Source organism: Ctenopharyngodon idella, chromosome 2, assembly GCF_019924925.1.
Source record: "Ctenopharyngodon idella isolate HZGC_01 chromosome 2, HZGC01, whole genome shotgun sequence".
Lineage (NCBI taxonomy): Eukaryota > Metazoa > Chordata > Actinopteri > Cypriniformes > Xenocyprididae > Ctenopharyngodon > Ctenopharyngodon idella.
The window spans coordinates 11,646,480-11,672,284 of record NC_067221.1 but is presented as its reverse complement, the minus strand read 5'-3'; the positions used below and the strand labels follow the sequence as shown (position 1 = coordinate 11,672,284).

Below are 25,805 nucleotides of genomic sequence, written 5' to 3'. Positions count from 1 at the left end.
TCTATCTGAAAGTGAATAAGGCCTTGCAGTCAGTCTGCGCGCACTCGGGGAGCTCGGGACCCCAGGGCGCGGATCAAAGCGCCCCATTCTTTTTCATCCCCGGTATTCTCCCACAAACGATTTCGATACAATATGTTTCCATGATGCACGTCATGTGCCTGGGACGCAGAACTCGCTGCATCTTAGCTCAATGCGTCGACCGCCCTTTGTTCGACAGGATGGACTTGAGAGGGTTTTTCCCCTAGTTGCCAGGTTTCTAAAGTGTAAAAGCATGCATCATTTTTCACCAGGTCTCGTTTTAATATTCACAAAAGGGAATCTATGAAAACAGACCTTTCAGTTGTTCGCTGGCATGAACCTCACTGCTGTCCAACTGATTTCTCCTATTATAAGCATTTCTCAGCGGGGAGGTATTTGCAACACAAATGCAGCTGTAACACACACACACTCACACGCACACACAAAATACAAATATATTTAGAGTAAAGATGTCCAGCTTTATGACATTAATAAATTATTTCTCCGCAACTAATATATATATATATATATATATGAGAATAAATTAAGTGGGGACTATATTAATATAAAAGTGTTATTTTGTTGTTTTTTATTCATTTTAATTGCTCAAATTACTATGAGTCCCTTTGGCAACCCCATTACTTTAAAAAACAGAAAAACTTCAATTATTTGTTTTTCAATCGTTTTTCAGCTTTGAACAAACTTATAGCTGTGGCAGCGAAGCAAAAGCGTACAGCTCAGTGCAACTTGACCACAAGTTTAGAGTGATTGGCTGAAATGGCCTTGGGCCAGAGCTGGGAAAGCTTCCAGGCCAGACTCCCATTAACCCTCTATGGTGAAACTCTGCTGGAATCCAACACACCAGCCATCGCCATTTATCTACCAACTAATGAAACTAATTAATTTCTGGAGTTCAGCTAAAATTCCACTTTGTTGTTTTACAACCTGAGCCTGAAACCCTGTGAAAGTAGCAAACAACTTTAGTGCGATACCCCCTCCTGGGATTGTTTTAGCTAATGATATATATCTGACATCTTATAGTAGTTTCTATGGTAACTAGGCTGCAAGCAGTTTGGACCATGCTGGTCTGTTCAGTAGCACAGCAGTATGGAAAAGTTGTTTTGTGACTCTGGCAATGGACCAGTTAGTGGAAGATTACAAGGAATTAGGGCATAATCACATAATCCCTGAGAAAAGGGTCACGGCACAGTGATCAGGCTGATCAAGTCATAACCCAATAACCGTCCGTTGTACATGACAGATAGTTAAAGGAGAAATTGGTAATTGATTCTAAGCTTGTCCCTGAGGGTCAGTGGGGTCTGGTGAGACCAGAGTTTGGAGAACAGCTCTGCAGGGGTTTGCCACAGAGGGACACTGTTTATACAGAACACTACAGCTACCAGCCAAACCACTCTGTTCTAGAGATTTAGAAGGTCAATGCTACTACATTTCATTCTACAGGTGATTAACTTAAAATGAACTCCTTTTGATTTTTTTTTTAAGCATGTACAATACAGCAAAACGTAAAAGTAGTGGGCATTTCTATGATCATTTATTCTGTACAGTGTGAAGAAGTGAAATAAAGACCGAGCGAAAGCGATGGGGGCTGAGCAAGACTAAAGACTGAAATGGGTTCGAGAGCCAAGATCTTATTGTTCGGCTTCACAGCCATTGAGATGGCCTCCAAAGCTGTGCATTCCGCTGGTTTTGTGCTGTATGCGGCATGCGGAAAGCTAAAGACCATTCTTGGAGCACTCTTTACTGTGGCAGAAGAATGCATACAGTTACTCATGTCTGCACCTCTCCAACAGCATTCAGGCTTAAGAGCTGCAGCAGACTGAGTCCATTCACAGCACAGTCAATTACAGTCAGTTAAAGTCACGATAGCCTTTGTTTTCTCTTAATGGGAGCTCTGTGTGGCTTCACTATGGGGGAAATCTAATGAATTTACTTAAAGAGATTTGAAGTTTTCTCTTTGCTTTGCTTGAAAACATGCCAAAAAAGTTCAAACGCACTGTACAGTGCCGTGATATCTTCACTGACAAAATGAATAGACTTTTGTTCGAATTCATGGAGTAGGAATTATTGTGCAAATGCTTTTTTTACGTAGAGCAGCTTGATACGGATCAATATCCTTAAATATAATTATAGACTGAATTCTACTTTCACTCCAAGTAGGTCTTTCCTTCTTCAGACCAAAAACAATTAAAACACAATTAAAACGATGGTATTAAGGATTTTATTTCTGATTTATACAGTAAAAAAAAAGTTATATTATGTGACTATGATACCATAGTCAAGTTTCGAAATGACAAAAACATGCAGTGCAGACTAAAGGCCCGTTCACACCAAGGATTATAATAATAAAGATATAGTTCTAAAAACCGTTCTAAATATAAAAGAATAGCAGAGTCTGGCACAGAGAAACTATATAGTGCAATCACTTTCAGAGCATTTTTTCCAGCTGATGAACGATAAAAACATCGACAGCCAATCAGAATCCATCTTGCTTTAAAGAGCCAGAGCATTTAAAGCGCTAGACGACATAACTGCAGCACGTGCTTAGAATAAACAGAACAATATCGTCCACTGGTATGGGTACTACACCCTAAAAAATGCTGGGTTAAAAACAACCCCAGTTTAGTTGAAAATGGACAAACCCAGCGATTGGGTTGTTTTAACCCAACAGTTGGGTTAAATGTTTGCCCAACATGCTGGGCAGTTTTATTTAACCCAACTATTGTTTAAAAATTACTATATGGATAGCTTAAAATGAACCCAAAATAGGTTGGAAATTAAAAATCAGACACATAATTACTAGAGGCAACAATAATAATCAAAAGGCAAACATCTATTAATAAGCAATTTAATAAATGCTTATTGTTTAATTATTATTCATTAAACTTATTAATAAATGTTAATTTATTAAACATATCAATAAATGTTAATTTACAACATATTTTGGGTTGACTTTAAGCAAGCTATACAGTCATTTTTAAACAATAGTTGAGTTAAATAAGGCTATCCAGCAGGTTGGGCAAACATTTAACCCAACTGCTGGGTTAAAACAACCCATTTGCTGGGTTAAAATGTAATAGACTGTAATATAGTTATCAATTTTTGGTGCCATTTCTATTTCAAATGTGATGGCGTGGTTGCCTGTTTAAAAGAAAGAAAGAACTCCAATTTATACTTCATCTTCCTCATCAGCAAGGGTCACCTGGGAATCTGCAATTAAATAAAACATGTAATTTAGCAAAAAGCTTCAAAACGCAAATAAAAATCTTATACATTTAAACAACAGCACCCATTAAAATAATCTAATATATACCAAACAAGTTTGGCTTTCACAAAATAATCCAAAATTATTTGTTTGTATTACCAGTCATATAACTGAATATCACTAGTAAATCATACATTTTATTGATATTAGAGCACCTATAAATTGTGATGCAGGAACTGTGGTTTTTACCATCCCAAGTCATTTTTTGTACCAATCAAGTGAATGCGAGTACTGCCCATGGGAGGGGCAACATGACATTTCCCTGGCCGATTCAAAACAGGTCACGGACCCTCCATAGACACCAAGGCGGTGGGAGGGAGAACTTAACCACACCGTGTAACCGAATCAAACCAGTGGTTACCCCTTTTCAGCCTACTGGAATAGCCATAACAATACCATTCACATTGCAGCAGAGAAGACATGCTCCTTTGAGACTGACTGAGAGGCTTTTTATCAACTGCGGGGCTTTGTAGCCTTTTAGAGGAAAAAAAGAAAAACAAAAGCTCATTTTGAACGTTGTTTGCTTTTCTTAAGACATTTTATTTTTTTATTTATTTATTTATTTATTTTTTTTGTGGGGGGTGTTGTTGGTCTAAATATGAGGTAAAAAGAGTCTTAATAATGGCTAATAACAGAATATGCAGTTTTAAGTGCAGAAAAAAGTCAAGCTCAGGACTGCCCTAGTGCTGACCTAGGCCTTTCAGGTTGCTTGAACACATCAGAATTGCCATTGTTGAAGTTGATTAATTGAGTCTGATAAGTTACCATGAATGAAGATTGTTATAGAGTTTAATGTGGTGGGCCTGGGTTTGTAAATGCCTCTTTCAAATAGTTGTGCAGAAAAGCATATGGGCCAGACGTATTCATGAACAAAAAGAAGAAAAAATTTATTATGGTTGTGTCCAAGCAGTCTTGTCCCCCTTCTTTTGATCGTTTGCCGAATGACTTTGAAGCCACGCACTTGCCATATTAAAAAGGGAACATTTAAATCTTTAAGATAAAAGTGAGATTTTAACATGCTGAAATTTTACTCTCTTTGAAAGCGATCACAATGTGGTTGAAAAGTTTAATACTTACTATAATTATTTTTTTTATTTTTTTTTTAATTGGGACATTTTCATCAATCAAACATATTTGCATTTAAATTTTAGAAGGCTATATTCATTATTAGAAATTAAGCTCAGCTAACAAGACCACTCAGACAGACAGGCAAGGCAGCCTTGGCTCAGACATCCAAATAAAAGCTTGTAAAAGTGCAGGCTTGAAATTATTCACACCACCTTAGATTGGTGACACACTGAACAAACATAATCTGCTGTGTGACAACAATGTTTGCCAACTCTTTTCCGAGTGTCAAGACCCTCAGTAGCCGGTGCCTTATCTCCAGTGTCTCAATTATTGGGTGTCAGTGGTGATGTATGGACCAGATTCCCATGGTTTAGACAGGGGCAGGCTAGCAGTTGTAGAGGTCACTGGCCAGGCCCTCTGGACAGAGGACCAGTGACCCCCTTCATGCTGACCCACTATAAACTACTGCAGTGGCCTATAGACATCTCTATCCAGAGCCCAGGCTGCAAGTACAAGGCTTTTCACAAGTACTTAAGCAAATATACAGAGGGTTAGACATGAAGCGAAAACTTGTATCCTTCTTTTACATTTAATGCTTATATATATATATATATATATATATATATTTTTTTTTTTTATTATTATTTCAATTATATACACACACATAAACACACTCTCTTATGCTCACCAAGGCTGCATTTATTTGATCAAAACTACAGTAAAAATAGTCATATTATATATTATTACAATTTTAAATAACTTTTTTTTTTTTTGTACTTTAATATCTTTTAAAAATTTAATTTATTCCTGTGATGGCAACACTTAATTTTCAGCATCATTACTCCAGTCTTCAGTGTCACATGATCCTTCAAAAATCATTCTGATATGCGGATTTGGTGCTCAAGAAACATTTCTTATTATTATCAATGTAGAAAACGGTTATGCTGCTTAATATGATTGTGAAAATAGTGATACATTTTTTAGGATTCTTTGATGAATAAGTCCTTGCTAAATAAAAGTATTAATTACTTTTTTACAAAAACATTTACTAACCCTAAAATGTGACTGTAATGTGTACATGTAATTAAATTAAACAAACATTTGCAATAAAAAGAAGAACTAATGCAGAACCAATGACACACATTTATTGTCTATGACTACTGGCCTGTTGAAATCCACCGACAGGACAGCGTTGTAATCTGGGTAGATTGATTAGTTAGCTTCTGTGCATCAGATATTTGTGTCTGAGAGCTTCCATATTGACAGAGGGTATTAAGTCTTTCAGTTATCTAGCCAAGTCATGCCTGCTAAGCTCATTAACCTAGATCCCAATCATCAGAAAGTCAATAATAGGCAAAAGAGAGATTAAAAAGTAGCTGAGGCAAGACAACTCTCTCCATCATTTCTCATTCCTACTCCTCATGTGTCAGTGCTAATATGATAATAGTGCACAAGGCAGCCTTTCAAAGTGATGTGACATGTTTGGTTAAATCAATATCTTTGAACACTTTATAAACATCTTATTTGATGTAGGCAATTTGAGGACAAGTATTAATGCTATACTACAACTGTAGTAAAAGTTAAATTAGTTAAATTAGATCTTTTAGTTACTTGTCTGTGTTGTTATCTCTTTCAGGTACATGCACTGACCTAATCCAGGGAGAGCATCTGCACCTCTCTCACTCTGTAGGCTGATGTTCACGACTCTGTCCCTTTTCTGCTGGCCTCCAGCACCTATACGTGGCTTACAGCAGAGGAACATTTAAGCTACAAAGTCCATCACCCCAAAACCAGAAGAGTTTCAGTTGGAAGGTTCCTTACCAAAGGAGCCACTTTGCTATTTAGGCACAGCTTTTTAAAATTATCGTCTGCTGGACTCTTCTGCTGTGGTGAGCAAGGAGCATCCATCTACAAGAAAAAGACATCAAATTTTCTCATATACAAATGTTGGTTTCACTTTATTAATGCAGACATCTCATAGATGCAGTTGTTTTTATACAGAGGTCATGATATTTGCTAAACTCCAAACAATTTGCTGAAAATGAAAATAAATCAACCTTAATGAGGACCACATAAAGAAAACATCATGAAAGTCTTTCAAGCAATGAGGACCATTTCATGTCTCATAAGTCAGCTTTCAACATATTTCACTATATTACTGAGGACATTGTTGTGTAAACATACCCTCAAAATGATCTGATCACAAACAGAACCAAAATTCTGTTCATCTTAAATGGTTAGAAAAGAAAGAGTTACAGGTGCTTGAGCCATTGTAGATGCTCAGTGTGATGAACTCCCGACTTCTAAGGCATAGTCCACACATACATGGGTATTTTTATAAACTGAGTTTTTCCTCCTTTGTTTAAAAAAAATCTCCGTCCACATAAAAATGCAAAAAAACATGCTATGAAGCGCTGTCAAGAGCATGCTAAGCCAACAGGTGCCGATATAACCCTAACCAATCAGAAACCTGAAAAAAGGTTATTACCAGTTCCGGTTCCCAACGTCACAAGCCAAAATCTCTGGTTTCACCGGCTACACATCAACACTGCAACCGGAGTTTCTGAAAATTTTCACCCTGGCAGAAGTTTTCAAAAAGGTTCGGTGTCAGTGACCTGATACTGCATTTGCGTATGGACAAACGGCCAAACCACATAGAAAAAGCTGCGGTTTTGAAAATACCCATGTTTGTGTGGACAGGGCCTAAGGGACTAAAAAGGGAAAAGTTTTTCCTTTGCGTTTTTCGCATACAGACGACAACGTTGTCAAAATATTCCCCGTTCACACAGATCCGCAAAAACAATTAAAAATGCTGTATTATGCATGCCAGGCCAGTAGGTACAGAAATTGAGTAAAAGTAGCTAATTAAATATAAAACAATGTTGCATATAATCTTCATTGTATAAATTAAAAATGAATCATTATTATTAATTAAGTTACAAAAGCTATTCAGTCAAGAGCAATGAGTGATTTGTCTTTTGTTGTATGATTAACATTAAAAAACACATACAGACAGCAGGAATATTAGGCTGCTGTCACTTTAAGACATAATGCACGGATACAGTACACTGATACTGAACACATGGTTTCTTTCTCGAGTGTTTAAGTTCACTTAAGACAGAACCTACTATGTTTGCTAGGATAATCGGCAAAATGGGCATGTTGACAATTTTTTTGTGAATTTGTCTGTTCAGGTGCAAGACTTAAAAGAGAACTCATTTGCACGCTGTACACGCGCTTCCGCGTGCGAGCTTCTGATGAGTGCACAAATGTTCTCACAGCGCGTGCGCGAGTTCTCTTCGTCTTGCGCTCGAATGTTAACATTGACAAGGTTTAAACAAGTTTAGTTTAAACACAGATAGCAACGTGCGCTGTTCAGGTCTCACATGTGCTCGCGCACTATCAACACCGGGTGAGGACGGCGTAAATGACTGGTCATATAGAGCATACGGCACTCGCAATAAACAAAGTTTAGGGGAAGCCAGAATGCCTATCCATCAACAGAAACATACATTAGCCTAAATCTGTCTGGCTGTTTTATTTATTTTCAAAAAACCATATTATAGATGCGTAGGAGAACCATGTGTGGAGAAGCGTTACACCCCTAATATATAGTCAAACCAAAAATTATTCAGACATTTTTGATATTTTTGATATACTTTTACTAGTGGATGCAGGACACTATAGTTCATTTATGTAAGTGAGGATAGCAAAATAAACTGTGACATATTATACCCAAAAATTTTTCATACAGTGGACTGCCAGTAAAATTGATAAAAACTTTAGAACCAAAAATTATTCAGACACAGACACCTGACCATGTTTTGCTTAAGTGTTATCTGACATAATTAAGATTAATTTTTTCTGACACAGTTTAACTCTGAGATCTTGTGAATAAATCTGAGAACTATAGTGAATAAACTGTATTAATGAATGAAATGTTCAAGGTGTCTGAATAAATTCTGATTTGACTGTATATACTGTATATATATATATATATATATATATATATATTTATATTTATTTATAATAGGGGTGTAACACTGATGTTACAAAATGTTCCTATATTTTAAAAAAAGTTCTTTTGAACTTTTTACTCATCAAAGAATCCTGACTTATCATGGCTGCTGATTGATACAGCTTTGTCATCACAGGACTAAATTACTTTTCAATACCGATAATATTTTACAATATTGCTGAATTTAATGTAATTGTGATCAAATAAATGGAGTCTCTTTAAGCTTAAGAGACTTCTTTCAAAAACATTAAAAAGTCTTAGTAACCCTAAACTTTTAAATGGTATTTTATATACAACAAAAAAACATAATGGCAAACATTGGGTACATGTCTCTATTAAGGCATTCTCAGCTGTTTCCATGTGCATTTTTTGTTTAATTAATGACATCCGACACAGGCAGGCCTCAACGAGGTGATCCGAGTTGCATTTGTTCGCCTGCTAAATGGGGTGTGGGGTGCAGAGCAAAACAAAAACAAAACTTATACATATTCATCAGCCTTCACCAATTGAGGCCAGAGATGAGGGGCTTAATGGGCGTGCACCTGTTAAAGTCTGTTCTGGGTTAACCTCTACTGTATATGTGCTCTGTGTGTGCGTGCGGGACAGGACACAGGTGCAGATTTCATTAAGGGTTACATGATTAAAGATCCTTCCCTCTTTCAGAGTGGTAAGATCAGCTTTGATTAAGAAAAAGACGTGTTGCTGTAAATATCATGGGAGAGCATACTGATTCAAAGTGAACAAAACTGTATTGCTCTCAGAGAAGCTACTGACCGCAAAGCTGACTGAGGCGTTGTGCAGAATGGCTTCCTGCCGCTGCAACGTCTGCCGTAAAAACATCTCATCCTTGATGGCATGGAAACTTAAGAGAGAAATAGTCAATGTGGCAGAGCTCATGGAGTCTAATATAACAAAAAATTGAGTTACAAAACTTTACGGTGTACCTTTGTCTTAAAATCTCAAACTTCTTTTCCCACACCTGATTGGACATGCACAACTGCTTATTGAGCCTGATAACATTTAAAAACAATAAGAACAACAGAGGGCAGTGGAAAGAACAAGTACTATAGGATTAATCTGTTTCAAAGTTGTATTATACCTTTCAATCTCCTTTTTCAGCACTGCTTCAGTCTTTCTATGGTCTTTAATTTTTTGAACCAGCTCTGCATCCCCAAGAAGCTGAAAGAAAAAGAATGCTAAGATTCAGAGAAGTTTATGGATGCCTGTATGCTACTTCAACAAAGAGATGCGTACCTCCATGGTTGTGGGTTCTCCTCGCTTTTGCTTCTCAATTTCAGTGGCAGCTTTCTGACAACGGGAGAATCACAAACATATACTAAAAGTACAATGATGCATTTCTGTATAGTAAGTCTATGTCAATAAAGGAGTACAAATAAAATGCATTTTCATTACAGTACATCTTAAAGGGTTAGTTCACCCAAAAATGAAAATAATGTCATTTATTACTCACCCTCATGTCGTTCTACACCCGTAAGGCCTTCACTCATCTTCGGAACACAAATTAAGATATTTTTGATGAAATCCGATGGCTCAGTGAGGCCTTTATTGCCAACAATGTCACTGAACCTCTCAAGATCCAGAAAGGTACTAAAAACATATTTAAAACAGTTCATGTGAGTACAGTGATTCAACCTTAATATTATAAAGTGACGAGAATACTTTTTGTGTGCCAAAAAAACAAAATAACGACTTTTCAACAATATCTAGTGATGGCCAATTTCAAAACACTGCTTTGAAGCTTTACGAATCTTTTGTTTCTAATGAGTGGTTTGGATTGCGTAAACGAAGCCTTGTTTACTGAAATCACGTTACTTTGGCGCTCCGAACCACTGATTCGAAACAAAAGATTCGTAAAGCTTCGAAGCTTCACCCACTGTTTTAAATATGTTTTTATTACCTTTCTGGATCTTGAGACATTGCTGGCAATAGAGGCCTCACTGAGCCATCGGATTTTATCAAAAATATCTTAATTTGTGTTCTGAAGATGAACAAAGGTCTTATGGGTGTGGAACGACATGAGGGTGAGTAATAAATGACATTTTTGGGTGAACAATGTTACGATATTCTGTTATCAGTCAGAGATTGATCCAAACTGGAGCTGGTGAAATCTGTAGTTACCTTAGGATGGTAACAACTTACTTTTATGAAACACAAAAGAAGATATTTTGAGAAGTGTCACAGTGTTTTTCACCCATACAGTGAAAGTCAGTGGGGTCCAATATTGTTTGGACTCCAATGTTCTTTTAAACATCTTTTGTGTTTGTCAAAAGAAAGTTAGTTTATAGCAGGTTTAGAACAACATAATGATGAGTGAATTTTCAATTTTGGGTGAACTATCCACTGAATCTAGCAACACGTTTAATGTGCCTGTCCACCTCAGCTCAGAAGAAAGGAAATGGCTTTGAAGTTTTATCTGTTTTCCAATGGAGATTTAAATGGATGGCCATATTCTGTGTGTCATTATATCAATCCGTCGCTCACAAAAGATCATTTTAACACCAAATGTCCACTTTGTTTGGCATGTCCAATCAAGGCTTGACACAGCTTTGTGGAATGTCATGTTGGCTGATTGAGTGCATACGTTCAGAGCAGTGTGAAGGTCAGGTCACCTGAGGTCAGCTCGGACATCCACTTTTCCACCCGTGTTCCCCCAAAAAGGCCTAACAGAACGTGGGAGTCCCTTTTTAAATTTCTCTTATTAAGAGTGGGTGCAGAGTGTGTTGTTAGTCTAACCGAACACAGAAAGGTTGTCAGTCCACCCTTTTTCTTTCATCCTAACCAAAGAAAAAAGAGAATGGGAAAAACAAAGTTTCCTTGCCAGATTGTTCAGGGACCCATTATGTGCAAAAAGGAGTAGGTGTTGATTTGTGACAATACAACAGTTTTGTGTAAGGCCTCATGAAGTACTCTGCATTGAGAATGAACACTAATGAAGCCATGTTACACTTAAGTCTGCTTCCTTACTAGTTTGATGGATGCAGCTACACATACAGTTTGGACATAAAATAATTAATAATTTCACATTCGACCGAAGAATAACCTTCTGAAAATGTTTTGATAAATTCCATGTACACTACCTTGCAAAAGTTTGGGGTCAGTAAGATTTTTTAAGTCTCTCATGCTCACCAAGGCTGCATTTATTTAATCAAAAATACAGTAAAAACAAAACTAAAAAAGTAATGTATTTCTGTGATGGCAAAGCTGAATTTTCAGCATCATTACTCCAGTCTTCAGCGTCACATAATCCTTCAGAAATCATTCTAATATGCTGATTTGGTGCTCAAGAAACATTTCTTATTATTATCAATGTTAAAAACAGTTATGCTGCTTAATATTTTTGTGGAAACAGTAACACTTTTTTAATATTCCTTGATAAATAGAAAGTTCAAAAGAACAGCATTTATTTTAAACAGAAATCTTTTGTGACATTATAAATGTCTTTAATATCACTTTTGTTAAAAGTAATAATTTATTTGAAAACCAAAAAACTTACCGACCATAAACTTTTGTGTGTATTGTGTATTTTGGTGAGGAAAAAAAAAAATTAAAATGACATGATTTTGAGGAATAGTGTTTCTAACCATTCAAGCACAGACCACATGATTATAGAACTATTGTTTTCCAAGGTAAATAAATCAAACTCTTTCTGCATTGTATCTAAGTTTGAGTCACTGTCTATACAGGGCCAGGCACGTGCCAGTAAAGATCGAGGCTTGGGCGTTATAAAAAAAGATAAGAGTTCCACACATTTCCATAATAACTAGCCACAGTGGCCAAGCTCATTGTAAGGGTGCCCTTTATGAAGTGGACTTTAAAGCGGGCTTATTGTCCACTTTTATTCAGCTGTACCCCATCACCCACTCCAGCCTGTCACCGTGTTGTGTCAGCTGCATGCCACATTCCACCCTCTCCTAGGCGCTGAGGCCAGGGATTCACACTGGCCACCGCCTCGGCCGCCTCTATGCGGTCAGCATGTTGACAGAGACATCGTCCTGATCCCCCCCCCACACACTCTAACGCCAACACCCCCATCCAACAGAGCCTTAACAAGCAAATAAAAAAAAAAGGATATGTAAGAAGCCGTGATGCTATGGCCATTTTTATAAAGGATTAGCTACATTTATAGTTTATAGTGTGTTTATTTAAAGATAAGTATGATAAACACTAGAAATAGCATTATATCAAAATATCAATACATTTTTTTTTAATAATTATAATAAAGTAATATACATAAATTAAAATAACATTTTTAATGTATAATATAATATAATATAATAAGTCAGCAATTAGTGTCTATGACAATTTATACACTATTGTTTGAGTTTGGGGTCGGTAGGATATTTTAATATTTTTGAAAGTAGGTTCTTATGCTCTTAAGCTCACCAAGGCTGCTTGTATTTATAAAATACAGTAAAACAGTAATATTATAAAATATTTTAACAACTTAAAAGTAACTGTTTTCTATTTTAATATATTTTAAAATGTAATTTATTCCTGTGATGGCAGAGCTGAATTTTCAGCATCATTACTCCAGTCTTCAGTGTCACATGATCCTTCAGAAATCATTCTAATATGCTGATTTGGTGCTCAAGAAACATTTCTTAATATTATCATTGTTGATAATATTGTGCTGATAAACATTTTTGTGAAGAAGTTGTTTTTTTTCATTATTTTTTGATGAATAGAAAGTTTAAAAGAGCAGCATTTATTTTAAATAGAAAACTTTTGTAACATTATAAATGTCTTTACTGTCACTTTTGATTAATTTAATGTATCCTTGCTGAATAAAAGTAAAAAAAATTGTAAAAATCTTAATGACCCCAAACTTTTGAATGTTAGATTAGCATTAATTAAGAATTTCATTGACTTAGCAAAGGTTGAAATTCACATCTGTGATAGAAAAGGCACTTTGGATGAAAAAGAAAAAGATCTGCACTTGATAGAGGGAGAGGGAGCTGCCATCCATCACTCAGGTCTGTTAATGAATGCGTTTCACTGTTGGTACGAGTTGAAATTTAACCACAGACTCATGGCTAAAATCAATATGACTTAGACACTGCGTGTGCACCTTATCCTCCGTCTTTGCTTTAGGACACTGATGTCTGGGGTAATGGAGGGACCGTCCTTTGGTCAAGAGTTCAAGACCTCCAAACATCCTGAGGCAGATAGGACTTGAGTCAAGTCCGTGCCGTATCTGAGCATGTGTTCTGCTGCGTCTCATACTCACCTCCTTCAGGCGTGAGGCTTCAATGCATGCAATTTCTTTCTTCATCTCCTCTTTTAACTGTTTTATCTGCAAAAGAAATTTAATATGTTATCTCACAGACAAGAACAGACAGTAATTGAGACTTTTTTAGGAGTATTTACACCCAGGTTAAAACTTCAGAGGTGGTCAGCCAATGGTGCTGATGACAAGTGCAGTTGTGTTGTTGATGGGCCATTCACTTGGGTGTCCTTTCACAGAGGCAAAGCCTACACCCAGCTGAGCTTCACACTCCACTCTGGCCTGGGCTTCAGCCTCTCATTATAGGTCTTTCCCGCAGCCCTCTGGCTATGGAAACAAATTTTCTGCTCCATTGATCAAAGTCACCAAAATAAAGTGGAAAAAAACTTTTTTTTCAAAATGTCATTTTTTACTTTACATTTTTATGCAGAGCCACCACGCTAGACCTTAACACTGAGTTTGTCAGTCAAAGCACAAAGGGGCAGCTTAACAAAGGATGCAAGACTGAAAAGAGGCCAATCTGAACTGCTACACTAAATATGGATAATCCTTTTCTCCTGGTGGCTCAAACAACATTAAGGAGGTCTTCATTAGTGGTTTTAACCAGGGTTCCTACATGGAGTGTGTTTGGCCACCACCTGCTCCATTAGCCTCTTTCCTGGTCCTACTAAGGTTTTGTGTCCACTCAGTATTATGTGAAGAGCCGGAAGAACATTATTGATCTGAAACTAATATGCCTCTCTATTATAAAGCACTTTAAAAAAGGGGGGAAAAAAAAGATATGAATTATTTATTAAAAATGTTAAAAACGCAACATAAGTAACTAAAACTGTATTATACACAGTATATCTGTACATACATGAATAATAATAATATATGCAATACAAATGTAAAGATATTACAATTAAAATGTCTGCAAAACTTTTAAGTATTTTAACAATTAATTTGATTTTCAGTGGTGAGCTATATATATATATATATATATATATATACACAAACACAGTGCACAGCATAAATGAGTACACCCCCTCTGAACAAATACAAAAGATGTATTTTCTTTATGATCACTAATTCAATTCATGGAAAGATGGCAAAACTAAAATGTATTAAACATATACATAATAAAAACTGAGAAATATATGTCATTAATAGCCATAAAATAAGTAAATTAGCTAATTTTGTTTAAATTAAGGATTGCAGAAATGAGTACACCCTAGATTTAATTCAAAAAATGTATAATATTCTAGCACTTAGTATGCCCTCCATAATTTGAAATATACTGCTCTGACCCTTCTTGGCATGGAGTGTACAAGTTCATGACAAATTGTCACATCTGTCCTGTTTAACTCCTGGATGATGAGCTCCTTAAATTCCCTGATCTTTAATGGGGAGTGTTGCTCAACTCGTCTCTACAGAATCCCACACAGGCACTCAAGAGTGTAAAGATTGAGTGTAATACATGTCCACAGCAGGTTTTTCACCTTGGGAGAATGCATATCCTCATTGTCATGTTGAAAAAAATGCCCAACAATGCAGGGAATGAGGAAAGGGTAACATCTTCTGTTTCAAGTTTGTGTATTAAATTACAGTGGTGTCTGAATTCATGACAGCATTGATAAAGCACAACTCCCTCACACCTTCAGCACTCATACATCCCTATATAAGAGCTTTACTACCACTGAACTTTACTGTGGGAACCAGGCACTTCTCACTGTACTCCTCCTCTAGCAACACCATAACATTTTGGATGCTGTTAGATTCAAAATGATTGATTTGGTCTCATGAGACCAGAGTACTGATTCCCAGAATCTATATTTTGTAAATATGGGCTTTGGAAATGGCTAACTGACTTTATTGTGCTTTGGCTACAGTAGGTAGTTCCAGTGAGAACAACAACCATGCATGTCATTTCTGCAGGCTGCATCTTACTCTGTGAGATAAACAGTCACTCTTTTCATAGCTTTTGCTGGCTCTGAGACACTCGCTTGGTATTTCTCCTGCTCTTTGTCTAGCAAAAAAAATCACTAAATGAAAGCTTAAAATGAAGGCCTGATTATTTCAGGGGCCTTGTCACAAGTCCATTGTTTTTGAATTTCTGTGTTACTTTTGCTATATTTTCACAATTAAAACAATGATTTGGTAATCCTCTTGTACCACTGTCCTCTTTTGTGCTAAGAAATAAGTCTCCTGACAGTTCTCTCCCAAGTGGTTCCATTGTTGTCAGCATTAAGTCTGAGAATGATTCAGTGGGATATATAACACTTTGAATTGTCAAGAAATTACTTTTTTTTTAATTATTTTGGTTCAACATACTTACCTGTTGATCAAACATTGCCTTAAACTTACACCATTCTTCTTTGGTAATTGATTAAGCAGACTTGCTGGAACATTATATCTCTAAAGAACCCTAACATGTCTTCTAAGTAATTGAGTAATTGCTGACTTTCAGAAGTTTCAGAGAGGGTGTACTCATTTATTTATATATAAACTGTATATGGCATGCGGTGATGTTTTAAAATGATGCGGCAAAATCCTCACAGGTTTTTTTTTATTTATTTTTTTTATTTCATGTCCCTGCTACACTTAATGTTGTTACATTTTCCTGGTTAAATAAACATTACATAAAAAAGAGACCAATACCAATTATTTCTTCTATGCATTTATGAAGTAAAATACGTCAAAAATCAATCTTTATTTAATTATTTAATTTTCAGTGGTAAGTATGGTCTTGTAACAAACCAGATGATTTTTATGAGCATATTTAAAATAACTAAATAAATAAACTATCAAGCAACAAGTGACATCAATAAACATCTGTAAGCATACTCTTCTTTACTCTGCTGAAGAGCTGTGCTAATATGAGCGTTTGATTGCAGGGTAAATTATGCCAGCTTTGACAGGACCCTTGCTGCTTGTCTCCCAGCAACCCTGCAAGGCCAGAGGGAGACTTTTAACCTCCTAGATTCTGTGTGGCCGGATTCAATGGCTGAGTACCATAGAGTCTTTCACACTCTTTTTACGTTGTCCTCTGTGTTCATATTTTAATTCCAGCCATTGTGTGGCAAACTTGGTGCATTTTGTTCCTCGCAATCAACTGCAGATGCTGTGTAAAATGATACTTGCTAACCACATTTTGTCTGTATTTTAAGTATATAAATGAACAATTCTGCATTTTGAAATTATTTTAAATGAATTAATATTGGATTTAAAGGTTTTGGTAGTAAAATAAAGCAATAGGCTGACATTCGAGCTCAGGACTTATGAATGCAAGGCAGCAGTCCAACTTACAGCGTATTCAAAATGCACAACAAAGCACTCGGACCACATGGTTTCTTACTGTAGTGCAATAATATAAACTCTGGCATGGCCCCAATCTTAACACCACGCAGTGCTACTTCACACACATTTCATCTTTACTGCACAAAAGATAAAACACTAAATAAACAACACTATATCAATACAAATATACACTGCCCCACGTCCATTCGCCAAATGTTTTACCAAATCAACATGCTACAATGTCAGCTTGATGCTAGATATCCTCAGCTGTGCTTGATCACATATCATAAAGTAATTTAGCTCTCCCTCATGCACCAGTTGCTGCATAGTATTTAATTCATGGTAATTTGCTCCGCTGGCATGCTTCTCTCTGCTCATAGAGCTAACACACGAGTAAAACATGCAAAATTATGAGGCACAACATTGTCTGGCCTGCAAACCTGACATATGCTGCCCTATTTATCTTAGATGTCACACAGTAAACATTTCTGGTAAGGAGAATTATTTCCTGGGAGGAACAGGAAAAACAATATGTATGTAATGGAAGTGAATGGGGCCAATTATTGAAAGATTTAAAACCAGAATTGTAAAAAGCTTATAATTTATAAAAACACTTACATTAATTCTTCTGATAAAACTTATTAAACCTACATGGCAACAAAGTTGTAAATTTGTATATAACTTTACACACAAAAGGTTAACATACTATTTTTGGTCACACTTTAGATTAGGGTCCAATTCTCACTATTAACTAACTATTAACTATGACTTTTGCCTCAATAAACTCCTAATTACTGCTTATTAATAGTTAGTAAGGTAGTGGTTAAGTTTAGATATTGGGTATGGGATGTAGAATACGGTCATGCAGAATAAGGCATTAATATGTGCTTTATAATAAACAGCCAATATCCTAGTAATATGTATGCGAATAAGCAACTAGTTCATAGTGAGAATTGGATCCTAAACTAAAGTGTTACCCACACTAAAATCATGTTAACTGCATTTTGTACTATTAAAAGAGTGAGTATTTTAACGTTTACAGATTGGATCCCCTTATTTCTATTGTATTATTATATTATAGTGTAGAGTCTCACTATAATATAACGTAACATAATATTTTTGCTTTGTTAAAAGGAACAGTGGCCAGGTTGGAATTAATTTTGTGGAAATCAACATTATGCCACAAATGCTGCCTTTTGAAATCCAGAATTTTCCTTTAACAAGAGTAAAATTCTCACCTTTTCTCTGCCACTTTCTTTTTCAAAGTTTAACTGCATTTTCAGTTGTTCATGTTCACCTGCCAACTGAAATAAATGGAAATGAAAGTGTTATAAATAAACCAAATGCAAAAAGGATGTTTTTAACTTCTTTGTGTACTATATAATACCTTCTGAAGGGCCTTTTTGCTGTCATCCGCCTCTGATTTCAACTGTTCTAAATTCAGAGCTATGGACCAAAGCAAGAGAGAACATTTGTTTTTTAAAAAGCACAATATCTAGAATAGAAACAAAGACTGATGTCAGGAGCACAACGACAGGACATCCACTTGTCTTTGTTCATCTTTTGCATCTTGGGTCAGTGGACTGAAGCCCAGTCCTGGCCTGCATGACCTGTTCTGGCTCAGGGTCCTGACAAGCTTCTGACCTGGTGCAATGCTGTTGACACATCCACTCACATGCACTGACCAAACACAAACCACTAAGTTCAAGGGCCAAGTGTGTGTTAATGCCCAAGTGCTTTTATTTCCATAGAGACTTAAGACCTGGACAGCTCTTATCTTTAGTCACAGCCAATGCAAAACGTTTTAGCAGATGGTTCTTCACATTCTGAATGGAAATACATAAAAGGAGTTTATGTTCCAATAAAATGGCTGATATTTTGTTCTGGAGCATTTCAAAAATAGACGTGTTCATGCGTAATCAGAAAAAACAGTGGCGTAAAATATTCAGACGGTTACCAAAGTTACATAAGCAATGAATGAATATCAAACACTATGAGAGATAAAGGCCTGACCCTTGAGAATACACCTGTCTTGTGTTTGCTTTCTCCTCACAGACTCCCACAGAGTGTGAGATGATAGCTATGGTCTGACAAGTGTTGTCAAACATTGCGCTCTGAATGCTAACTACCTCACACAGCAAGTCAGATAAGGGAATGAGTCTATATTTCCAAAACAAGCATTTGAGACAAATGTGTGTTTTTGTCCCAAAACCCACTGAAAAAAAAAGAAACATACTTGTGTGTGTGTGGTTTAGCAACAAACAAGCTAAAAGATGACGTGTTACCCAGACTCTGCTCTTTGGATTCCAGGGCTCGGTGAATCTCTTCCAGCTCGACGTGCAAAAAGTCGATGTTATCTTTTAGCTTTTCATTCTCTGACTTCAATCTGCTTTTCTCGGGGTCCTCCACTCCCTCGGTGCCGATCTGAAAAATGACACAAGTCCTTTTTAACTTTCCCTTTACAGCGCGAAACAAAAGCCACGCCGCTCAAGCTGCGTGGCAAATATGAGTGCCATTCAGGCACAAAGCAATCGTACAACTTTCTGCCTCCTACCATTTCCCCCTGAATAATAAAAAGCGAGAAACAAAAAAGCAAACACACTTAGAAGAGGGAAATCTCTCTTTTTTTCTCCTCTTCCCTCTTTCGGCCTTTTCTTCTTGCCCGGAAGAAAGACGGCAGTACATTACATACAAAGCCCATAATTCATGGGGACATTTTTATTGACAGGAATAATACATATCATACTGTTTGTGTGCCCCTGTCATTCAGGTCAATTTATTCTGGAAGTCAAGGAAGGCAGCTGGGGCCTATCCACCCACAGTCTGGGCTCTGCTTTCTAACAAGCTCGGCAGAGCCAGGCTGTGAGGGGGGCGACTGGAGGATGGCTGAGCAGCCCCAGGGGGTTTGCAGAGAGCACAGTTTCCCGGGGGGGCTTGTTGCCTTTGTGCTGTCCCTCAGTAGCAGCGCTGCCAGTGTCACCAGGATCACATCACATGTCAGCGCGCTGAAGTTTGCAGACTGGGAGCCGCATGGAGCCCATCAGGTTCCTGTGATATCCACGCAGTTGGCCCTCTACTTTGTACCGCAGCAACCATTCATGCCCCGAACATTAACAGGGCTTTTGCATGCCTGTCACACTTAAGATTGTGCAGGCGTTCAAAGGCTTTCAAAGGGTTTTCTTCTTTCACTTTCTTCACTCTGTCTCTCTCTCTCTCTCATTCATAAAGAAAATGAATTGTGATCATAAAGAGGTTTTGATTGCAATAAGTTTATTTAATGTTTGATGATCTCAACATACAAGTAATGGTGCCATTTTTAGTCACACAGAATAAACTAAGTGACACCTTGCATATGGTTGCCGGTTGCTTACTACAGATTTAATCCCAGAATAAAGAGCCATGTGTTATGAATGTGACTCCCCAAGTGTGACGGTCAGATGATGATGATGTACATGTCATGGACCGGAGGATTACTTTATCACTAATAGGAATGGACATTGATAAATCCAGCATGACAGAAATATTACTCCATGCAGAGTGGTCACTTCATCCTTCCCTCAGTGTTTCATTGTCATCATCTACCGTGAGAAAGTGGTAGAGATAGTAGACTTAAGGATTCATTCATAGTTACTGAACCTAATTTTTCATCCTCAAAGAGGAAAAAAAAATATTATCCTCCAAGGAACATCTTTCTGCCCTGTTCGAACACCCCAACCTTTAACTCTGGCTCCACCATCTGCTGCAGTAACAGAACTACAGGTGATTAGCCATGCATCTCTCCTGTGGGCGTGAGAGTTCTCATTAGCACAATGAACAAAGCTCAACTCCGCCGGGCTGGACTCATTTGTTACACTTTGAGTGGCAGGTTTTGTATGGCCGTTCTCCCGGCCATCTGCCTACACAAGCAGCCGTTTTGGTTGGACAGAGCTCAGACACTCAGGGTGAGAGATAACTCTCTCAGGCGGAGTGAGAGGGGCAGCCTATTAAAAAGGCTAATAATAGACACCTCACTTATTGGCACCTGATAGCTTATTCATGTTGCATGTAAACCCCTTTTGCAAGGGCATAAAGCTGAGTAATTGATTTCACTTTGTGGAACGCAAGAACCTGCTTATTAGTGTATAGCCATGGGGCCAGGCCACTCCCAAGTGCACTTCAGACCATAATAGAGCAGGCCACTAAACAATAATTACCCTCCTGCTGGTCAATATCAACACACGCTGGATGACATTTAAGTAATCAAGAATCATACTGACATCATTAATGACAAATGCACTACTAGCCAAGTAATGCCTCAGTGCAAAAGCTGCCCTCAAAAAAAAAAAATATTGGCCAATCTTGTTATCAATATCAACACTGATAATAATAAGAAATGTCTCTTGAGCACCAAATCAGCATATTATAACGATTTCTGAAAGATCATGTGACCCTGAGAAATGGAGTATTGGCTGCTTAAAGGGATAGTTCACCCAAAAATGAAAATTATCCCATGATTTACTCACCCTCAAGCCATCCTAGGTGTATATGACTTCTGTATATGATCTTCTTTCAGAAGAACACAATTGAAGATATATTTAAAAATATCCTGGCTCTTCCAAGCTTTATAATGGTATTGAATGGGGGCGAGATTTTGAAGCCCAAAAAAAATGCATCCATCCATCATAAATATAATCCAAAGGCCTTCTGAAGCAAAGCGATGGTGTTTGTAGGAAAAATATCCACATTTAAAACTAAAATAACTACTAGCTTCAGGAAGACGACCGAACACATACTGCGCAAAGTCGACTTGTGTCACAAGAGTAACCCCTGACGTGATGTATGACATATGATGATGGAGCTGTGCAACAAACTCAAGCTCCTCTTTTCTTATATCGAAATCCTCCGACATTCCTCTTTAAAACTTCTCATTTTAGACTTCTAATTCGTGACAGGTGTTATCCTCTGTGCTTCCGTGTTCGTCATTGTGTCATGTATCGGGTCAGGGGTTACTCTTCCACCGCAAATCGATGCGTACGGCCGTCTGCGGGAAGCTATTATAGTTATTAAAGTTTTAAATATGGATATTTTTCTTGCAAAAACACATCATTTTACTTCAGAAGGCCTTTATTAACCCACTGGAGCCTAAATAACACCCCCTGGAGCCTAAAAAATAATATGGATTATTTTTATGATGGACGGATGCATTTTTTTGGGCTTTAAAATCTTGCCCCCGAATCACTAGAATTATAAAACTTGGAAGAGCCAGGATATTTTATATCCAGGATGTATATCTTTGTGTCCGTCTGAAAGAAGATAGTCATATACACCTAGAATGGCTTGAGGGGGAGTAAATCATGGGAGAATTGTCATTTTTGGGTGAACTATCCCTTTAAAATTCAGCTTTGCCATCAGAGGAATAAATTACATTTTAAAATGTATTCAAATAGAAAACAATTATTTTTGATGGCAAGTTGGCAATCATATTTAGTGTTTTTGCTGTATTTCTGATCAAATAAATGGTGAGCACTAGTTCAACAAATGAAAAATTTTGTGTTTCTGTGATGAATAGCAGTGCATCTGTACCTCATATTTCTTCAGCTGTTCACTTATACACTCAATCCTCAGGTTCTTCTCCTGAAGCTCATTCAGAAGGTCCTTTACTCTTCCGTCAGTAACATCACAAACCATGTCTTCCTTATTCTTGTAAAATTTTGGCCATGCAAGATATCATATTGAAAGATTGTGAATTTTGTAACAATAAATTATATTAAATTAAAAACAAAATCTTTGTTGATATTCCAAATTCATTAAAAGCTTACCTTATAGCTGGCTTTGATCACCTGCATAGCATCAGAGAGCTGCTGCTGATAGCTTCTCCGGAGAACAGATAATTTCTTCAAATAATAAAACAGACATCAAATTGAAGTAAAGATCAATGCATTAGTAATGATTATTACAGAAGAAACACATTTAGTGATGAAACTTGAATACAAACCTCTTTGTAGCAGTTTTCCAAATTCTTGATTTTATCATTCATTCGTGTATAAAGGGCATCAGATTCTTCCTGCAGTTTAGTCTCATAATGAAAATGTATTATTTTCAGTTTCTTTGCAGTGTCTTCTTTTAACATGTGCATCTCCTGAGATAATATTAAATATTTTAAAACAGATTATTTACCACAGAATAACTTGCTTTAGGTAGGAAATACAAAGCTGCCAACTACAAATAAATGCATTAAATTTTGTGCTACCACCACAATATTGTAGGCCTAGAGGATATCTTTACCATAGTTCACTGTGAGTGATGGAACTAAAACATGCATTTAGTAGAGCATTTATTCGGCTGCTAGCCTGCTAATCAATATGTTTAACTCTGCAGGCTAGAGGATTCCTTGTGAAGGCACTGTTCTTCACCACAAAGCCACCATATGCCCTCTCAGCAGGTGAGCTAGGCAGCCCACAGTGAGGCCACTCAGAGCTAAAGTTAGAAGAATCTTGAGCTAATAAGATGAAAAGCCAGCAGCATGAATGAATTCACTGAGTATATCTAGTGGAATGCACTGACAAAGTATCAGCTTTCTGTGGGCCTTTCTTGAGGCAAGAAAAACTTGCATTTTTAAAGATGGCGGCAGATTGATTGACAGCCGACAGATTGCTTCCTATTTTTGTGGTAAAATAAAAAATTAAGAGCTATGAACAGAATAAGCTGACGATAAAAAGGGAGTGGCTATTCATCTAAAGGTAACAAAATACACACCTTCATAAGATTTGCAGTGTCGGCAGCGAGAATCTTTATATTTGGCACCTCTGATTCGTCAGTTTGGACACAGGCATCTTGTCCAAAAAAACCTGTTCTCAACTGATTTGCCAGAGAATACCTGAAGAGGGAGAAAGATCGTGTGGTGATGAAATTAAGTTCAGATCCTACCCTAGTGAAAAGATCGGCATAGTTCACCGGCAAAACTTAGCTGAAGTTGATTTTGGGTCTGGATGTCTTCAGCAACTTTACAACTTGTTTGCAAGAGAGCATGAAAAAAAAACTTACCGACGTATTTCCTCGATCTCTTTTGAAATCAGCACCTCCTCGGCTTCATTCGCAATGCTGTTTATTTTCTTTTCGATAACGTCCATGGTTCCAAACTACACAGGACATAAAATACTATCGCATAATATTTGGCTACAGATTTCTGGTGCTCAACGGTTGCCGTAGCAACAGAAACTTAACAGAAAGCGAACGACTCTCACTCTGCAATCTGTTTCTGTTTCTCACTGCAAGCCGTTTTTAGCTGGACTCCCATAGGATACAGTCGTTTTACATGATAAAAACTATGATAATAGTTAAGTGAAACATATAATACAATATATATAGAAATAGAATATATATAGACATATAATATAGAAAATATAATACGTTCGTTTTTATATTAAAATGTTTATAATTTAATTAGTAAATGTAACTAATTAAATTTAATTATGTAAATAATTTAATTAGTTAAATAGATAAGTATATTATTATGGGTAATGCCAGGGATTGATTTAACTAAACGCAACCTTGTATCTTTCCAGCCATTTTTTTTATTTGGTAAAATTTCAAGTACAGGTCTCTGTGGAACAAAAGAGGGGCGTCTCCCAATTTTGGGGCGTTTTCTAACCGGGATTGATGTTTTTAACCATAGACATAATAGAGTGGGGCAGGTATGACGTCACTTTGTAGGCAAACCCGGAAGTTAGCGGCGCACGGGTTCCCTCGATATAAAGCCTATACATTTTTCCCATAGACTTTTGGAAAATCACAAAAAATAAGCTCTGTGTTTAACAAAGAGTTATGATACTTACGCGTTTTGTCCATCAAGATAATTTTCACAGATGAACATAACTTTTATGAAGTTTGAAGCCTAAATGTGGTCGCCAGAAATACAAAGCTAAATGTAGGCTATAAACGAACTACACCATGGTCGCTCGACTTCAACGTCACCATCACTAAGCTTCCGACAACTCTTTCAGGTTTTATCTAAAAACATTTTCCCAGCACGTTTGAGTTAGAATAGTTTATAAGAGTACAATTATGAGCATAATGAGGCTGTAAAAGCAGACTGAGCTTACCTTTTCGCCGTTATGACGTTTAATGTCCCCGACTGCCTGTGGAGTCCCATTTAGCCACTTGTTAGCAACCGCCTTTTTCAAGACACATAACAGCTTTAAAAAAAAAATCACAAGTGGGGTAATACTGATGCATTTTATGTCGTAGAATAAAACGTGAAACTGTCTTGAGCTTGCGTTCACCACAGACCTTATTTCAGCCATTTAATCAAAATCCCATTCAAAAAACCCATTGACTTCGGGGCGATGGAACCGGAAGTGCTAAAATGCTAACTCACTTCCGCATTTTGGCCTACAAAGTGATGTCATACATGCACCACTCTATACGATCCAACCAAAAAAAGTACGGAAGTCGGGATAGGCGTTTTTTTTTAAAAGTACAGAAACCTAAGAGGCCATTCATTATTATTTTTTCCTTTCTTGTTTTCTCATGATCACAACTACTTTTTTTAATGTTTAGATCACGAGAAACAACTTATGTTGAGATAATGAGAAACAAATAAATAAATAAAATAATGCTGCATGCTTGACTTCCGTAACAGGGAAACTATGCGTTCCCTGAGTGCCTGCATCGACATATGGAAACATTTTACTATAATATATTCACATATTTTGAAGAGCATCAATTTAGCCTATACAAGACTTGTAGCTTATAGCTCGAGAAGGCGAAATATATGGTCTATGAAAGATTTTTTTTATATTAAAGATCACTACGTTTTTTGTTTGTTTGTTTGTTTGTTTGTTTGTTTTTGCATAGACTACGAATTATAATGACACGGAATGTAATTTTGTCACAATATAGCTACTGTAGTCTAT

The 25,805-nt window shown here is 36.9% G+C and overlaps 1 protein-coding gene across 4 annotated transcripts; it reads right to left on the bottom strand.

The window, feature by feature from the left end:
• Positions 1–2,189: 2,189 nt before the first annotated feature.
• c2h10orf67 (chromosome 2 C10orf67 homolog) lies at positions 2,190–25,432 on the bottom strand. Of its 4 annotated transcripts, XM_051879020.1 has the most exons (18): positions 25,180–25,422; positions 24,993–25,064; positions 23,935–24,029; positions 23,647–23,767; positions 22,886–23,029; positions 22,710–22,784; positions 22,474–22,590; positions 19,197–19,335; positions 18,299–18,357; positions 18,150–18,215; positions 13,636–13,701; positions 9,642–9,695; positions 9,487–9,566; positions 9,332–9,397; positions 9,162–9,249; positions 6,191–6,277; positions 6,020–6,113; positions 2,190–3,246 (listed from the first exon to the last, which is right to left on the bottom strand). In XM_051879020.1, exons 3-18 carry the CDS (start codon positions 24,018–24,020, stop codon positions 3,206–3,208), a joined length of 1,383 nt encoding a protein of 460 aa, XP_051734980.1. In that variant the 5' UTR covers positions 24,021–24,029; positions 24,993–25,064; positions 25,180–25,422; the 3' UTR covers positions 2,190–3,205. The 4 variants fall into 4 exon arrangements, with proteins under 4 accessions (XP_051734980.1, XP_051734953.1, XP_051734970.1 ...); XM_051878993.1 differs by having other exon boundaries at positions 24,993–25,421; XM_051879010.1 differs by having other exon boundaries at positions 3,182–3,246; positions 6,020–6,103; positions 24,993–25,432.
• Between the last annotated feature and the right edge of the window lie 373 nt (positions 25,433–25,805).

Excerpts from the sequence above, each read along its gene's own strand:
- c2h10orf67 (XM_051878993.1), bottom strand. The coding sequence starts at position 25,193 with ATGGCTGAAATAAGGTCTGTGGTGAACGCAAGCTCAAGACAGTTTCAC. Across the intron at positions 18,358-19,196 it reads ATCCAAAGAGCAGAGTCTGG|CTCTGAATTTAGAACAGTTG; the intron begins GTAACACGTCAT and ends TTTGGTCCATAG. Across the intron at positions 6,114-6,190 it reads ATAGCAAAGTGGCTCCTTTG|CCACGTATAGGTGCTGGAGG; the intron begins GTAAGGAACCTT and ends CTCTGCTGTAAG.